The sequence below is a fragment of a genome, unplaced genomic scaffold (genome assembly GCF_019419815.1).
Source record: "Pyrus x bretschneideri cultivar Hongxiangsu unplaced genomic scaffold, Pyrus_bretschneideri_v1 Contig8, whole genome shotgun sequence".
NCBI lineage: Eukaryota > Viridiplantae > Streptophyta > Magnoliopsida > Rosales > Rosaceae > Pyrus > Pyrus x bretschneideri.
The window spans coordinates 7,524,962-7,543,289 of record NW_025999820.1 but is presented as its reverse complement, the minus strand read 5'-3'; the positions used below and the strand labels follow the sequence as shown (position 1 = coordinate 7,543,289).

At 37.1% G+C, this 18,328-nt stretch overlaps 2 protein-coding genes and 1 pseudogene across 2 annotated transcripts; all 3 read right to left on the bottom strand.

The window, feature by feature from the left end:
- Positions 1–569: 569 nt before the first annotated feature.
- LOC103932828 lies at positions 570–4,076 on the bottom strand (annotated as a pseudogene).
- A 1,205-nt stretch (positions 4,077–5,281) lies between these two features.
- LOC103932830 (heavy metal-associated isoprenylated plant protein 12-like) lies at positions 5,282–6,494 on the bottom strand. Its single transcript, XM_009342481.2, has 2 exons — positions 6,236–6,494; positions 5,282–5,869 (listed from the first exon to the last, which is right to left on the bottom strand). Exons 1-2 carry the CDS (start codon positions 6,318–6,320, stop codon positions 5,580–5,582), a joined length of 375 nt encoding a protein of 124 aa, XP_009340756.1. The 5' UTR covers positions 6,321–6,494; the 3' UTR covers positions 5,282–5,579.
- A 7,738-nt stretch (positions 6,495–14,232) lies between these two features.
- On the bottom strand, positions 14,233–16,621 carry LOC103932792 (cytochrome P450 711A1-like). Its single transcript, XM_009342434.3, has 5 exons — positions 16,392–16,621; positions 15,933–16,085; positions 14,838–15,630; positions 14,634–14,729; positions 14,233–14,559 (listed from the first exon to the last, which is right to left on the bottom strand). The coding sequence occupies exons 1-5, from the start codon at positions 16,619–16,621 to the stop codon at positions 14,233–14,235; spliced, it is 1,599 nt and encodes a 532-aa protein (XP_009340709.2).
- Between the last annotated feature and the right edge of the window lie 1,707 nt (positions 16,622–18,328).

Sequence of the window (18,328 nt, the reverse complement as noted above, 5' to 3'; positions counted from 1 at the left end):
TTTTATCTTGTAAGAGCTATGTTATGGCTAATCATCCACGCGTGTATGTGCAATTTATTGCCGTTTGTTTTGGGACTCACATTTGAGCAAACGTAAAATTTGCCTACGCATTGTGGAGTGTGGGTATCTTATATTGATGAACTCTTTCCCCTGATTGTGTAGCTGGACAATTCATGATTGGGATCCTAGCCTGGAAAAGATGTCACATTCCAAGGTTAAGAAGTGGTTTGCCCATTACCTTGAAGGCCTTGTAAGAGAGTAGAACCTGGTATGCCTGAAAAGTTACGGTTCAATAATCCGGCATCTTGCCAATTGTGTGGATAGTGATTACCCCATGGTTAGCGCCGGCAGCGGAGGCTGCTCCTGTATGCAAGAAAATATTATGCTTATGTCTTAGGGCTAAGATTTCTGTTTTACTGGGGCATTATGTTTGGGTCTCATTTGTGATGGTCCTGTGTTTTGTAGCACCTACTGTTGCTATTTTGTGGGTTTAGTCTCGCACTACTGCGGCTTGTTCCGCTAGTTTCCTCTGTTAATGAAGCATTTCTTTTTCTGTGACAAATAATATAAAAAAAAAAAAGACGTCGGTAAGCATGTCATTTGGCAAAATAAGTACGAAATCTTGCCACATCAATGTTACTATTGATCAGATCATATAATATTACAAATGGTACTAAGAAACGGAATTGGATCATCTCCAAGGCAAACCCTCGGGATCCTGCTGAGCAACAAACACGGGCAGTTGAATTTCGATCCAACGGCTACAATTATTATAACTTTAAAAGGGACTCCCCTGTTTGTAGCCGTTGGATCGAAAGGAACCCCCCTGTTTCTTAGGGACCTGAACTTTAAAAGCTTCATCTTGATTGAAAGCATATGGGGTTGTGAAGAGCCCCATCTTATGTGCTTTTCCAATCATCTCAACCTCCAATCTGATCAGTACATTAAGAAAATTTCATATGCGCAGAATGCATAATGATAATATTAATCATTTAAAAATCTCGGTTTAAAACCTACCGGTATCCCATTCCAGTTTCTTCAAGATTTTGTCTAAAATTATCATCATACAGTCCAACTGTTGGAAAATTTTGGACACCAGAGAATCCAATCGACCCCACCTGCCTTAGGAAGAAATCCATACGGCCAAAAGGATCGGTGCCACATACCCCAGCAAGAACAGTTACCTTCTTCACCACCTATCATCATCATCAGCTCCACATCAGCAAAGAGTGATTTTGAAAGAGACATAGGAATGGCCCGAACGGGTAAGGTATTGCATTACTAAATTGACTTGTCACACCTTCAGTATTACATTTTAGTTTCACTGCCTAACTAAGAATTTGAATACTTGACTATTTCGGATTATACTAAAACGATCTTCCAGCATACGGATTACGAAAGGGTTGAAACTTACTGGCAAAACTTCATTGGCCACGTCAAGTACTACAGCATTTGCATCAGCAAAAGGTAATAAGCCTGCCAATGAACCTCTTCCTGCCATGCAAAAGCGCCCTGAATTGTAAACCACCATCAGATCAACACCACCAGCTTCTTCAAACTTTGCAGACATGCTTGTCCCTGCACCTGCCCCTATAATTGGAATTCCTCTGTTTATTTGATCTTTGAGTTGCTGCAATACCACTCTAGTTCCTTGCAAAGTTTCTGTCACAGAAGTAACAGGTTACTGGTTAGATCCAACTCCAATGATGACATAAAACAAAATCTGCAGCTCTAATCTATTCATCGAGCAAAGTTGCTGTAATTTTCAATCACTACATACTATCATCCCTTCCCTAAACCATCCAACGTAATTGCATTTCTGTTGTGGAATCAACATAATAGGGATTTAGTATGTCTATGTACCTGAAACCATATAATACAACACATACACTCTGGGGGATATCAATACGTTTCTGAATTTACTTAAACATCCCAATGATATGTAATGTCACAAAGAAAATGAATGCAGTTCAAACTATAACCTGGTCTTGCATTGGGAAGTCGCTCAGGTTACGTGGAACAGTCTCAGAGCTTGACAAGTATATCTTGGAAACAGAACTTTCATGAACTTGTTGATTCGATTCAGGAGTAGAAACTTTCGGAGCACACTGAATATAACTCTTTGTACTAATCTTTAAAAACGAGTCCACCAATGCATTTACAAACTCAGGGTCATTTTTATGACGAGGGAACACCATTACCTATTAAAAATGCACTATTTTCAATAGTAATGTTGGTCCGCACATGAAACCAAAGAAACTAAAAAAGGCACCATTCAATGGGAAATAATTGTACCTTCCGATCTTCATTTGTTTGGATCAGCCTCTGTAGTTCGTAGTTAGAGAAGCAGTGGCCTCTGGATCATCAAAAGGCAGCCCTGGTACATCCAAAGCAGAGATACCCTTTTGTGGTAGGCAAACAACAACCTTTGATGATGATTTGTTCAACTTATCTGCTATAAAGCCAGCAAATTTCTTTTTCTCGACTACAGTGGTTCTCATGAGTGAAACCTGAAAAATGATGAGTATTTTTCCGAGTTATCCGCACACAGACAATCCTTTTAGAGTTATATTATGTTTAGAGACTAATCAGAGATTACCTACTTGTTAAGTTCATGAATCTTTCTGTGTTGAAATTGGATGGTATGGTATCCTTAGCTCCAAAGTTTACCATATCCAAAGCTCCAACCCTTAGTACTAAAGGAATCCTTTTCTCTATGATGGCATCAAAGTGGGAAGCATCGCAAGCCATGACACCCCAAACCACATTGTCTCCAACCTCTGTTGTTGTGATATCCAAAACACCCTAAGTAAAACAACAAGGAAACGTTCCGAAGAAACAAAAATTACGCAAAAAGACCAACTCAATACTAAAGTTAAATGAAATGAAATTACATAAGGGTTTGAATTTGGCACACAGCAAACTGCGACGGGAACCAAACAATGCATGTACCTGTCGACAGTTAAATGAAATGAAATTATATATATTAATAAGTAAGAGTGGGCTAGGCTTCGCAATGAGTTCTAAAATACCTACATCTTTTCAAGAATTTACATTAAAACTAAGCGAAACAAGGCATATCTCGAGCTTCAACAATCAAAAAATCAAAACTTCCCTCGTTCTGTAAACTGTTCTCTTTAACAAAAGCTTTACTAAGTTCACATTTTTATATGTCCATTCCAGTAATTCTACTCAAACAAATTTTCAAATTTTCAAATTTAACATACCAAAACATACAAATGAATATATTTCCAACAAAAAGACCTTACCTTTATGAACCCATCTCTAACCAGAGACTCCATGTCTCTCCCTCCAACCCCAGTGGCATGAAAAACCAATGTTCCATACCCTTCTTTCTCCAATCTCTCTTTCACCCCATTCACACACCGAGTCGTCACCCCGAACATGGTCAGCCCCACCGTTGATTTCTCCACCCCGCCACAGCCACCATCCCACAAAACGCAGCAGCAGCATTGCTCAATAGGGCCCTGCTCAGCTATTAATGCCGCACACATCAACTATCGATGGGTAAAACACCAGGTCCGAAGCCCCTACATAGTGATCCGTCCGCCCGCTTGCGACGGTCAATACGATCAGTTTCGGCACTCCGATTGGAGAGATCTTAGGGCGGAGGATATCAGTGCCGTGCCTTCGCTGCCTCCGAGACCAACAGCTCCGCCTAAAACGCCGTCCTTTTGGTCTTTGGTTAGGAAGTTCTCGAGCGCTTTGCTCATTACAGCTACGGCTTCGCCTCTGTCCACCGGAAGCTGATCGGCTGCTGCTTCAGAATAGTGACAGAGAATCTCCTTTATCGAAACGAATTCGAAATCGGTTGGATTTGTATCGGTCTCGGTCCGACTCGCCGATACGTCCACACCGAGACTTTGACCTGTAGTTTCGGTATCGACATTGCGAATCCGAATCGGATTATCAAAAACTAGAAAGAAAGAGAAGGATATACCTTGAGTGAGGAAGCTGCGGAGAAAGAATCGAGATGGGATCGGACCGACTCGGCGAGGAATCGGAGCTCGTCGAGCTTCGTATCGGCGGTTCCGAAACAGAAAACCCGGGGGATTTTATTGGCCGGCATTTCGAAGTGTCCGAGTTATGGAACTGGGTTGAGGATGACCGAGTGGGAACTCAGTCTTACTTGATCGGAGCTCACAGACACGGTTTCTGGAAGAAACGACTGAGCCAAAATGTCGCGCGTTCCGCGGTGGTTGGTACATCTGGAATTTCAGATGAAGTTTGGATTTAGGAGCCACGTCACCAACCTGAAATTATTATGTTTTTTTTACAAATCGGGTAATACCACGGAGATTAAATTTGTTATTATGTTTTTATGAATTGGGTAATGTTAAGAAGACTAAATTTGTAATAAAACTTTTGAAGTTCCTGTTGAGATTGTATAGTATGACTACCTTGTTACGGCTTCATATTCTAATTACTAGTTCTGCTTTCAACAACACTAACAGAAAACATAGAACATATTTATTTAGGATTGTGATTTTCACACACTCTTAACTACTTTTCCCACATCCCTCTCTATTTTCCAATACTTAATTGGTATCCTACTATTTAATCTTCCATATATACCATTCCTACTACTTTTTTATGGTAATTAATGAAAGATTAAATAAGAAGGGGTATATATGAAAGATTAAATAGTAAGATACCAATTAAGCATTAAAAAATATAAAGGGATGTGGGAAAAGTAGTTAAGAATGTGTGAAAATTACAATCCTTTATTTAAAGGAATCATCAAACAAAATAAAAGGCTAGAAGTAAGCAAATTTTATGTAACAAGATTCGTTACATCGGACACAAAGCCAGCATCATGCTTAATTTCCATTCTTACTCTTAGAAATTCCAATCACACCACAGCAAAAACCTCATCGCCACCAAAATCTCTTGCAAACCATCTTCTAAACTCAAGCCTAACCAACACCAACGAAAGTATATGCACTCTTATTTGCTAAACATGCACCTCAAGCTCTCAGTGTCGATTCTTTCATTCCAACATCATCTTCAATCATTTCCATGGCTATTGGCAGCACTCCCAAGAGAAAATCAAAGCAATACGAGCGGTTGAAAGAACAACGAAATTTTAACCTAGGACCCGCATTTTCTTTTAGATGTTTGAGGTCTAGTTCTTGCTTATTTACAAACGTCTATGTGAAGGTATTATGCAACAATCAACAAGTCCATCCAAGCATTCCAACAAAATAGAATCAACGAGAGATAAAAAAAAAAGGTGTGCGTGTGAAGAAGAAAAATGGCATCAACATAATCACTCTAATTTTTACAAGCTTCAATTTTATTCTTGTCTGCGAATTGAAATCACATGACTTTTAGAGTATGATTAGGTCAGTCATCATGAAAAATGATAATGTTTAACATAGATGCATGTAAATCATATTAAAAACCACATGCATCAACAATTAAAAATCTACAGCCAATCAACACTCGAATGAGAGCTTAACAAACCCTAATCCAAACTAACAAATTGATCATACAACCACCACGATACAAAATTATTGAACTTGACAAATTGACCATGGGTTGACTATTTGACTTTTTCACATGATAGAGCAGGAAGGGTTGTGGTCATAACAGGGATCCACCCTCACAATGCCCCACCTTTGACATGGCTCAGGGCAATAATAGGGCATGGGACAGGGCTTCCGGTCTTTCTCTTTAGGTTTCGTCTGTTCGGGCTTCTTTTCTGGAGGTTTAGGAGGAGGCCCGATACTCACTACTTCGGCATATTTGCATGCTTTTCTAGTTCGAACAATTATTTCATAGGGATCACAGTCGCCTGTTACCGTCAAAGTTCCCTTGGCTGCATCAACTTCAAGTTTATCCACACCTGAAATGATCAGAGATGATTAATATGACAAATAGTACTGTACACTTTTGGTTTTGAGGTTTAAATGCTTAATGATCTACTCTAGAGTTCTAGTTCAGTCTAGTCGTCCACACATGCATGAGAGATTTTTAATTATTGATTGATATGAGGATAAGTTGTGGGAAGCCTTTATCAATCAATGATTAGCAGTTGCTTATGCACCCATGGATTGCTGACAATATCATATATCATATACTTACATACGTTCATACTATACATCGTGATTAATCTTCTTTTGAATGACTAACAAGTGATAAACAAGCATAACTAATCTATGCCAAGGAAATTTAAGGAAACAAGTTTCAAGAGGGGACATGATGATGTTACCTTCTAGGACAGACACCGCCTTGAGAAGCTTCCTCTGGCATTTTTGGCAATGTATATCAACCTTGAGGACAGTCCTTTGTACCATTGAAGAGCTAGAGCTCTCTCTCTCTCTCTCTCTCTCTCTGTGAACTAGCTATAAAGACGGTGTCATATATGGAGCTTTGGGTTGTTCACCTCCCTAGCTAGATAAGCTCATCTTAGCTGGTCGATTGCTTGTCCAATTGGCCTTAATTTATATAAAAACCGTACTTAGCCAACATATGCTTTGTATCACCAACTTGATCAAAATTAAGCCCGTTAAATTGTAGGAGATGAAGAATTTGTTTGGATGTGATTTTAAAATAATTGAAAGTGTTTTTAGTGAAAATATTTTTAGAATCAATCTTTAGTAAAGATGCAAGTAAATCTTGAAAAAGTACTTAAAGTGCTTCCTGAAAGAAGCACATAACTTGTATTTCTTGCAGAAAGCACTTTAAGTGCTTTTGGAATCCAAAAATATTTTCTCTAAAAGCGTTTTCAGTTATTGTAAAAGCATATCCAAACGAACCTGCAACCTATATGTTTCATTGACTTGTTTTTATTTGACACAATTAGATTCCCCCATGCTATCAACCAACAACCAACATATATAACTTATATTAGATACACCAATTTGTGTGAGGAAAATTAAAACACAAGCTAAATAGAAAAATATATATGAGAGAACAAAACAAAGTATATGTTGACAAATAAGATATCCAAATCAAAGGACAGGGACTATTTTGATTATATGTTATGATCTATATATAATCCTTGTCCTCACTTTATATGTCCAAAATGGCTTTAAATATAAGAAAAACTAATGAAAATGGTTTGAAAATTTTGAGTTTTAACGATAAGGACAAAATAAAGGGTAAAGTGAATAGTACTATGATTGACTTTTTAGTGTAAAAATATGGGTTTTCGTTAAAATGAACAATACCGAAAGTTTTTTGTTAAAATTCCCTTAAAAATATTATGAAATCACCAAGATGCCTTGTTATTCAATGAAGTAGAGAGACCAAACAATGCGTTTTTATTAAGGTTTGGTTCACTTGTACATACAAGTCAACTAATTCATGTCAAAAGTGTATTGTATTGGCACTCTAAAATAATTATTTTACATTTCAAATTTTCTACGTTTAAAAATGAAAATACACTTAGAGTATCAATAACATCTTCCTAAAATTATACAAATAATTCAAACAAATATAAAACTTTAATTTGTACAAAAGCCAAGTATTTTGCGAAATGATATATAGCTCAAACAAGGAAAATAATTATGCATATTTATATCACCGTTTAATTTTTGTCAATGTTAAGAATTCACAATGGTCAATTCTGAGTCCTAACCCATCACAGTTGACAACTCATAATCGAGTTGTTGCGTTTTTTTTTTTTCCAATTACCGTGCGTGTCATTGTGTAATACTATTCGCTAACGTCCAAATAGAATGACTGTGGCAAGTCGTTGCGTATATCTAAATCTTTCCTGCAGTTGTTCCCTATGGTATCGTTTGGTATGATGACGGGACGGGACGGAACGGAATGGGACGGGACGGGACAGAACGGAACGGAACGGAGCGGGAGCAAAGATGCCCTCGGATGGAAACAAGGAGGAAGAAGAAGGAGACGGAGAGGTTATAATTTTGTGTTCCACGGATGTGGAACGAGTCGTTCCAGGGGGTTGAGGTGGAATGAAAATTCAACCAAAACTCGTCCCGTGGAACAGCTCATTCCACCTGTTTTAAGAACACCAAACGTGGGACGGAACGCCTTGTCCCACTCTGTTCCGTCCCGTCCCACGTACCAAACGGTACCTATCATACAATTTTTATTTTTGTAGTGTTGGGCCTGTTGGCGAATAAATTAATTACCTATGTTTGGGGAGAAGTTGTTGTCCCGATTACTAACTAAATTTGAAGGCTAACGTGAACTTTTACTTATAAGTCATTTTTTATTAACAATTATGTACGATTCAGATGATTCCAAAGAATTATGTATTTATCAAGTGTTCTTTTACGTAACCAAAGAAGAGAAATGAACTCTGTGTTTGTCTGGACATATATTGTCATGGGAGAAATGTTAAGGGGATTATTTCAAAAGTGGGATTTGGACACTCTGCAACCTCATGTTTTAGCACAATTTTTTATAATATTAACACAAAAATTGACGTTAAATTATAAGATAATAGAATCTCCATAGAGAATCACACTTTTAAGAGTTCCCTTAACATTTCTATTATCATGGATACAAAAGTCTCCAAAGTATCAAGCAGCCACCAACGAAAGAAATTGTTTGCGAGTGGTGCTGTATGATTCTTTGATTAATAAATAAATAAATATATATATATATATATAGATAGATAGCTATGCACAAACCAACAAGAACAAACTATTTAATTAGCTGGTGGAGATAGACCACCTAATTATCGTTGTAAACAAAGATATGTCGTTTTAACTGTAATTAATTATTCAAGGGTTCTATGACTTTGTCACTTAGTACTATATTTTTAGTTATATTCTTCTATACTTAAGTAATAGTTTTAAGGTTTGATTCTCATCAAAGGCTAATTCGAACTAAATTATTATGGTTAGCTCATTGTAAGATTTAAAGAGATTTTTCCTTATGCCCGAAACATGGGCACATGTGCCATATGTCATTATATAGAGGAACACTTGAAAAGAAAAACTTCCATCCACTTGTAAAATAACATATGGGGTATCATTCCTTATTCTAGACACATTGAAAAATCTCTTGTTGAACCCACTCCCCCACCCCTAAATAATATCATATGTATTAAAAGATAAGGTAGACATTTTTTTTCTCATAGATAACTAAGGATTATTTGATAACAATTTCATTTTCAGTTTTCAATCCATGCAATTATAATTTATAACACTCAACAATTGGTGTACTTCTGAAACTTCTTGACAAAGTAGGATTGAAATTCATATAGACAATGGTATACTTTAGAGACAATTCATGATGCTATACATCTTTAAGGGTTTCTAATGAAATAATGCAAAATTAATAAAAGTCAGATATGAATAAAAATACTTCCGATCAATACGAGTGAAGCATGACACACGCTGGTGCAAAGTTTCTGACAGAAAAAAAATGAAACAATGACATGTTGTGGATTTGTTTTGTTTAACTCAAGTCAAGATAGAAGAAAACGAGAGTCAAACTCTTGTCGTGAATACAAATTAAGTGTCCTGCCACCCTAAATGTTAAGTCACACGGATACTCTAGTTAACTAAAACTTCTCACATGTAGCATTCTCAGCTTATTGTTACTTTATTTATATGGAAATCGGGAATGATTCCGCGCATTAGAAATGTACTCTCCAGAAGGTATAGGTACTTGAGACCCACGAAGGCAAGAAAAGCTAGCACTGTTTGCTAACACGCATTATATTGGAGAATAAGAGGCCCCAAACAAACGAAGAATCATTGGCCTTTTCTTTCCTCTGTGACTAAGTGGTTCACATGCCAGTAATTATTTTTTTAAACGGACATATAAACACAAAAGCAACGTCAATAAGCACACTTTCACCACTTCACAGGTAATTATGTACCATATATACTAAGATTTTAGTAAACTTGATAGTGTGAGTGTTGTAAGTGGGAAGAAAAAAAAAAGTGATTCAATTTCAGGCATTTTTCTGCCACATTTTCAAGTATAATAATATGGAGTTAATCACACTAGGGGGGAAAAAGGGTTTGCAAATGAGATATTTTTATTGATGGATCGAAGATTTTGTTGTTTTGGTTTATAGCTTTAAACCCTACAGTCATGTTTGGGGTGAGAAATTTCGAAAATTCAGGGGGTTGAATTTACAAATCCTTTTTATGTCTTTGCAAATGATCGTGAAAGACATTTCTTAATCTTTGATATCTAACATTTTGTAGTCTATTTCTTTCTAGCTTGACTTAATTTCTTGGAACTTGAAAATTTCACATCCAAACATAGCCTATAGGGCGATATAAAACTCAATTTATAAGCCTGAAAGTTCTTTTTGGCTGACTTAAACTAAAATAAATCATCACAGGGGCTCATATCTTGCTTTCATAAATCTGACCCATAACGAATCCGGTTCATTCACCATTCTCCAGCACTATTTAGCCAGAAAAGCAACATTAAATTCTTGAAAATTTCTGAACTCTAATCCTCCATCTTGTTTCGGCAAGCCTAACACTTGCCAGCTGACCCAACGGATCTTTTTTCCTTCATTATTCTGACCCTACCAGAATCCTGCTAAAAGAGAATCAAATTCTTTACAAATACTTGCAGGAAATTTAAAGATATTCATTGGGTAAACTGGAACAACTTGAGCTACAGCTTTGATAAGCACTTCTTTCCCCGCCTGTGATAGTAGCTTTTGTTTCCAACCTTGAATTTTCCTCATCAAATATTCTTTAACATAGCCCAAAGCTTGCCGTTTTGACTTACCCCAGATTGTTGGGAGACCGAGGTAAGTTCCAGGATTCTCCACTACTGGCATTCCCAAAATTTCACCCAATTCCTCCTTTACATTTCTTGGGGTATTATTGTTGAAATAGACACTTGATTTATTGAGGCCAACCTGCTAGCCGGACTCTGCACAATATGCGTTTAAAATCTGAACAATATTCTTGCAATTTTGTTCTATGGTCTGGATGAAAATTAAAGTGTCATCCGCAAAGAACATATGTGAAATGTTTGGGCTATTTGAGCTCATTTTTACTCCTTCAATATAATTCAAATCCACAACTTTTTGAATGAGCAAAGAGAGAACATCACTTACAAACATAAATAGATAGGGTGAAAGAGGATCCCCTTGTCGAAGCCCGTGGGAAGGGAGAAACTTCTGACCTGGCTTGCCATTGATTATGATGGAAAAATCAACCGAGACCACACATTCCATGATTAAATCAATCCACCTCATATCGAATCCCATTTTGATCATGACCTCCTTCAGGAAGGTCCATTCCACTCAATCATAAGCCTTATTCATATCCAATTTTATTCCTAACTCAAACTTCTTTTTCGGATATCTCATGGGCTATCATGATATTATCCTGAATTTCCCGACCAGAAACAAAAGCATTCTGCATTGGAGAAATTAATTTCAGTAAGAGGTGTTTAAGACGATTAACAAGAATTTTAGAAAATACATTAGAAGAGAAATTGCACAAGCTTATACGTCTGAATTGAGCTACGGTCTCCGGATTTGGGCCTTTGGGGATTAGAACAATCTGCGTGGAGTTTAATTTTTACGGCTAGCCTCCACATTCATGAAATCGTTGGCAATTCCTTTCACCTCCTGGGAAATTACATCCCAATAGCATTGATAGAAGATTCCTTTAAATCCATCAGGACCTGGCGCCTTCAAGCCCCCCATTTGAAACACCACTTCTTCAATCTCATCACCTCTTAACGAGCAAGTGAGAGTAAGGTTCATCTCCGCGGTTACCTTCGGCTCAGTACATTCCACAATTGTGCCCCAATCTCTTGGCCCGTCAGAAGCAAATAAAGTCTTGTAGTGATCCTCTACAACTCTTCTTATCTGTTTAAAATTTTCAACCCATTGCCCGTTACCATCTTTGAGCTTCATAATCTTGTTTTGCCTTCTCCTTTACACCGTGAATGGATGGAAAAAAGAAGTATTAGCATCTCCGTCTTGCAACCATTTAATTCTTGAGCGCTGCTGCCAATAACTCTTTTCTTGCCCCCATAAACTATCAAGCTGCATAGAAATGGAATGAATTTGATCAACATTTTCCTTCCAATTGAATAGAAGATTACCCAAATGCTGTATTAATTCTTCAATTTGTATGTTTCTCTGTCTAAACCTTCTTTTGCTCCATTCCTTTAACCTACTTCGACATAGATTGAGTTTCTTTTGCCATTTCACCAACCAGTCACCTTCAAACTCCTCATCCCAGCTTTTTTTAATAATCTCTCTGCATTCTTCTTCTTTAGTCCAATAGGCTTCAAACCTGCAAGGACATTTACCTTTAACAATCTCTGGTTCACAATTAACAATAAGCAGACAGTAATCCGGACCCATCACAAAACCATGTGTAACAGTTGTATTCAACCACCATTCCTGCCACTTCCCATTAATTAGACTTCTATCTAATATTTCCTCTCCAAGAAAATTTAGATCAGTTGAAACCCAGGTCCAACAATTCAGTCTTGTTCATAAAATTCTGTAGGTATCTGGGACGATTAAATCTCACTTTTCTTCCACCAGATTTTTCATCATCCCAAAGAATTTCATTAAAGTCTCTTCCACACATATGTCGACATATGCAACAAAATGTCCTCAGACGGCCGTTCAGTGGAGACTAAACTTCAAATTAAAAGTTCAATTGACTAGGGCTGAACATGTGGGTAATAAACCACGTAGTGCTACAATATTTGTTTGTAGGCTCCACATGCATGCATGTCACGCCAGCATTATAATATAAAATTAATAAAAAAAACTAATAAAAATGACTTCATTTAATAACTTTATTTAATAATAAGGACTAAAGAAAGAAAAGGAAAAAAAAAAACCAACCAAAGCACGTTCAAGGTGCATGACTATTTGTCTTTAGTTTCAGAAATAGTTAGTTTAAGAAATAATATCATATCCGTATTCAGTTCTATAAATAATTAATTGAAAAAGTAGTCAGTATTCATTTTAAGAAATAGTGATAGCACCAGTGTTCAGTTTAAGGAATAGTGGTAGTACCCGTGTTCAGTTTCAAAAATAGCCAATTTAAAAATTAGTCGATGTTCATTTTAAGAAATAGTAAGGGAGGGAGAGACAGTGTGCAAGTCATTTTTTTTAATTAATTTTTTATTATATTAAATTTTTTTCTTTTTTATTAAAATTAAAGTTTTTTTTTATGTTACGAAGGGGCCCAAAGCCCAAGCAAAAACGCTAAAGAAGGAAGAACATCAGCCCAAAAGGCTTACACAAATAACCCAAGTCCTAGCAACCCTAGAAATATTATCTAGAAGTAAGCTAATGATTGAAGGAGGAGGGTCATCCAACATAACATAGCCCAAGTCCAAAGAAAAACTCAACTTTGCCAACTATCAACCACCATATCCCTTTCCCCATAAATATGACTTAAATCACGAGAACTTTAACGAAAAGCTTCCAATACTGTACACTTTAACGCAAAACCACATTTTTACACTAAAAAGTCAATCTTAGTACTATTCACTTTATCCTTTATTTTGTCCTTATCGTTAAAACTCAAAGTTTTCAAGCCCTTTTCATTAGTTTTTCATTAAATCACATTAATCAAATTGAGTAATTAAGTGATTATAGCCATATAACAAAGAAGCCAAGGGATGCAACTCATGCCTGGTTACACTAAAACAGCAGAGTCAATTTCCACAAGTATTCTCCTAGTACCCTTGTCCAAAGCCATTTTCAAACCTAAAAAGAGACCCCACAGTTCAGCTTCAAGGACTTCTCCTACTCCATATTAGCTGAAAAACTCACAATCCAAGAGCCCCCAATCCAAGAGCCCTGATGATCTCTGAGTACTCCTCAAAATTTAAGCTATTTTCATTAAATAAAATTATTAGATAATTTTTTGTACTAAAAAGTTTGAAGATGTCCTTTTTATTAAAACTCCCTAAAATTTAATGGAAGTTGATAGAAGGATGAAGTTGATGTTCAACCATACTCCATCCTCTTCCACGTTCATTGACACATTGATACAAATTTTGAAGAATGAAAGACGAAAACGTCGTCTTGGGACATCTAAATAGAGTAATGGCATTTCTTCCAAGATTTGCTAGTGACTACGTTTTGAGAAATTTTGGTTTCGCGAAATGTTCGGCAAACCAGAACCGATTCCCAGCACAAACGTTTGGCATGGTCTCGACTCTCAACCGTACACAACTGAACCCGTTCGGCAGCCAGCCAGGGCTAAGTAAAACAAAGGATAAAAGATTGATGAGGCATGTTGATTACTAATCAGTGCATGTTCATCGCTTTACGACTCTAACCTTGACACCATTCTTGAAATTAAGAACAATGCCGTACTCAAGCGCCAGAGGCTTTTCCATGTTGGGAGAGTGTCGGAATACATACTTCCGGTATAAATGAATCAGCGAGAGTTTTAATTCTTGTAGTGAAAAATTCTGGCCAATGCATGCTCGAGGCCCGATTCCGAACGGTATAAAAGCATAAGGATGCCTTTGTTTCTCTTCGTTGCAATCTGGATCAAATCTCTCTGGCCTGAACGTGTCTGGTTCCGGAAAGTTGTTTGGATCTTTCGCTAAAACTCCGAGTGCTAGCCACACCCAAGTCCCCTGCTCCTCGAAAAAAATTAGTCCCATAAAGTTTGCGCTCATATCCACTTCACATGGGAAAAGTAGAACAATACCTTTGGTAGAAGATAGCCTCCTATTTCGACTTCTCTAGATGTTTCTCTTGCAACCAATGGTGAAACCAGGTAAAACCTCATTGCCTCTTTAATAACCTGCATTCGAAAAATCACTAGGAAGTCATGATTATCAAGTAAATAAAGCCCTTGGAATTTCAAAGATTTTACGAAAGTCTAAATTTATATGAAATTCGGAAGACATGCCTGTTCAATGTAAGGAAATTTGTGTTGAAGATCATGAGCAGTTGGCATCTGATCAGGAGGTCCAAATCCATCAATTTCCGCCAGCAACTTCCTTTCGACTTCTGGGTGTCCGGCTACCAAGTAGACAATTGAAGACAATGTGAATGATGTAGTAGCTGATCCAGCTAGGAGATGCTCATAAGTAACCGCACTAATGTAGTCTTGAGTGAAGACATTCTTTGCAACAGTTTCCGATTCCCTTGCATTCATTATGAGTGACAAGAAGTCCCTTGAACCGCGTCCACTGTCTTTCATTCTTTTCACCACAATCTCATCAAGCCGGCCACTCAACTTCCGGTTTGTACGCTCAACTTTCCAGTCCATTGTCCCAGGAATTCTTTTCAAGACCTGCCTAAATGGCTCCTGGAGAATAGGGGCAAGTAATCCCAGTATGATTGAGAAGGAACCGGATAAGTCCATCTTAAGCTGAGTAGTGGAATAGATGTGTTGGTTAATAAAATCTGAGACTTGGTCATCATCGTTGTTGTCTTTGCTGTCAATCTTGTCAATTGATTCGTTGATGGATTCCGGTTTAGAGAGGCCAAAGTTGACTCCAAATGCAGCTTGTCCTATTACATCAGTGGCCAACCTGAGGGAGAGGTTGGAAAAGGTAATATCTTCTGCTTTTTTGGAGGAGTCGAGCTTTTGAGTTGCAGACTCGATGAATGACTGCATTGTGGGCACAAGGCTGGCCAGGTGTGATGGCTGATACAACGATAATATAGTGTTTCGCATCATTGACCATCTTGCATCCCTGCAGGATATACGCTTGAATTCCATCAGATCATTCAATAAATTTGATGACTACTGTAACTGATAAATATTCTACACTATATTTCACTTTGCTCCTTTCAATACAATTTTTAAATTCTATGGTCATATCTAATTGCATCATGTATCGCACTTTAGCCCACCTGCCAGTTTTTGTCGTATGTTTTGGGACCATATAACGCAATTTAATTGACCATAGAATCTATGAACTGAATGGAAGGATCAAAGTTAAATAGGAGTATAAGTTTCATAACCACTGTCGTATATAGCCCGTACAACAAATACCTGGTGAAGAAGAGACCCTTCTGATGGAGTGGGGAAGCTGCGATGGGAGACGGAATGCTTCTGTTGTTGATATCTTTGAATTTTTTTACTCCTACTTCTCTACAAAGCTCTGCATCTGCTACAATTATTAGTGGCTGTCTACCCATATGAAACCTGCCAAGATGTGTAGAATCAAAAACTTAATAGCTATGCTATGGCCATACGCATGCGCGACCAATTTTAACAAATTCAGAACTAAAGTGACATGACTAAAATATACCATTCATTACGAGGTCATATGTTTACCAACCATTATCCAGTCGCCCCATACATTTCAATCATATAACGTATAAGATTTTATGAAATTTCTTTGGGAAAAAATTGTAGAACAGAATACGTAATTTTTTGTCGCAAAGGAGATTACAAATGCAAATCTGCTACATATATATGAAATTTACATACACATGTATACATACTAACCTGAAAATAGGGCCATATTGTTTGGCAAGAACTGAGAATACATCAGGACCATACTTTGCCAGCAAGGGAAGGTGTCCTAGCAAGGGGATAACTGGAGGGCCAGGTACCCTTCTCACCCTCCAGTACGGCCCATACAAGTAACTCAAAACTCCTGCAAACATTGCCAACGCCGTGAAAAGGGTCGATGTTGATACCAGAAAACCATTGGTGAACAATAACTGCAGTTCCATGCTTGTTGCTGCCTATCAGTTTCTAAATCCTGATTACTCAAAGCGCTATGGTTGCTTAGTATTTGCTACTCTTCAAAAGATTCTTTGATGAACTCTTATAGAAGTATATGGTCCTTGTCGCTACAGATTGAAGATGCTATAACATTTAAGAAAATATTCTACTTGGCATAAGTACAAGTTTGGACTTATTCCGCATAACCCCAATGTTTAATTTATTGCACAAACATTTGGTCTTTTGTGGTTAATGTTTCCTTCCTCGTTTTGTATTTTAATTCATTTGTCTTTTTGTGGATGTGAATCTCTTATTTTAGGATGCCACAATAAATGTTGGAATTCTATCTAAATTTGTCTTCACAAATCAAGTGAAAATTTCCAATCATTCGTATATGATATATGTGCATGATAAACATGGGCGTATGTACATAGAGATTAAGGTGGCCCCAGGATCATTTGGAATCCGAAAATATACATGTGAAGGTCTTCTAAGGACCTTCCGAATGTTTGGTACGAAGGTCTTTGTGCCCACCAAATGTTTAATGTAATGTCTGCTAGGCATATCTCAACAAGTTGCGTCTACAATATTCGACAAATTATCTCAATATCACACATCAAATTGCTTGACATATGTCGATATTTGTTGCATGCACGCAACAAGGTTTGGCTGATGAAAACAAACTCATTAAGTGTTTGACAAAATGCCTCAGTAAATAAATTGAAATTATTTTGCGCACTTCGCATTATGTTTCTGTCTAAAAAAAACTTGTACTTTCACACTAAAACCCTCAAGATTCAAATTCTATACCCACCACTGATGATAGATTTATGTACTAGAACTTTCTTTAATAAAATATACATAAAAAAATTGAAAGGTTACACCATTTTCAACCTAATTAAATATGTCTCAACTTAATACTTATCCATTCATTCATTTTTACTATGAGTGTTGAACCTAACCATGTATACATTAACTTAATACTGTCTTTTTACTACCAATGTGATTCTAAACAAATAATATATAAAAGCCTACAATCATTAGTGGCTGTCTACCCATCCTGCCAAGATGCGTAGAATCGGTAACTTAATAATGACCATACGCATGACCAACACCATGAAAAGAGTCGATGGTGATTACTCAAAGAGCTGTGCTTGCTTAATATTTGCTGCTCTTCAAAAGTATCTTCGATGAACTCTTACATAAGTATATGGTCCTTCTCGCCATAGATTGGAGATGCTATAACATTAAAAAAATATATATTCTACCTAGCATAAGTGGAGGTTAGGAGATGCCCAAGGTTTAATTCTAATTGGTAATTAGCGAGCTACACATGAAGATATTAAAAACATGCCCTACTGCGCGAAGGTTAGCATCACATGCATCCTAGCTAATTTCGATTGTTATATTCGACATAGAAAAGAGATCTCTGATAATGCAACCTTCCACCAATATTAAACTGATAGTGGCGCTTTCTTGCGTACAAACGCGTTGACATTTTTACTGCTCCATTTGTTTTTTTCTCCAGGTTATGAAAGAGACATTGAGGTTGGCAAATGTTATTTTGTGGGTTCCTCGGGTCGCAACCAGTGACTGCTCTACAGAAGGCAATTTATAATGAACATAACTTAAAAAAAAGTTACATATAACCGGCGCATACAAATATTTTATCTATTTATAGATGTCCGAAGCCATGAATTACCACAGCTAGCACT

Coding starts and splice junctions, on each gene's coding strand:
- LOC103932830 (XM_009342481.2), bottom strand. CDS start 6,320: ATGGTACAAAGGACTGTCCTCAAGGTTGATATACATTGCCAAAAATGC. Junction 5,870..6,235: donor GGCGGTGTCTGTCCTAGAAG/GTAACATCATCA, acceptor TGATCATTTCAG/GTGTGGATAAACTTGAAGTT.
- LOC103932792 (XM_009342434.3), bottom strand. CDS start 16,621: ATGGAACTGCAGTTATTGTTCACCAATGGTTTTCTGGTATCAACATCG. Junction 15,631..15,932: donor AAGGGTCTCTTCTTCACCAG/GTATTTGTTGTA, acceptor TATATCCTGCAG/GGATGCAAGATGGTCAATGA. Junction 14,730..14,837: donor AATTTCCTTACATTGAACAG/GCATGTCTTCCG, acceptor TTTCGAATGCAG/GTTATTAAAGAGGCAATGAG.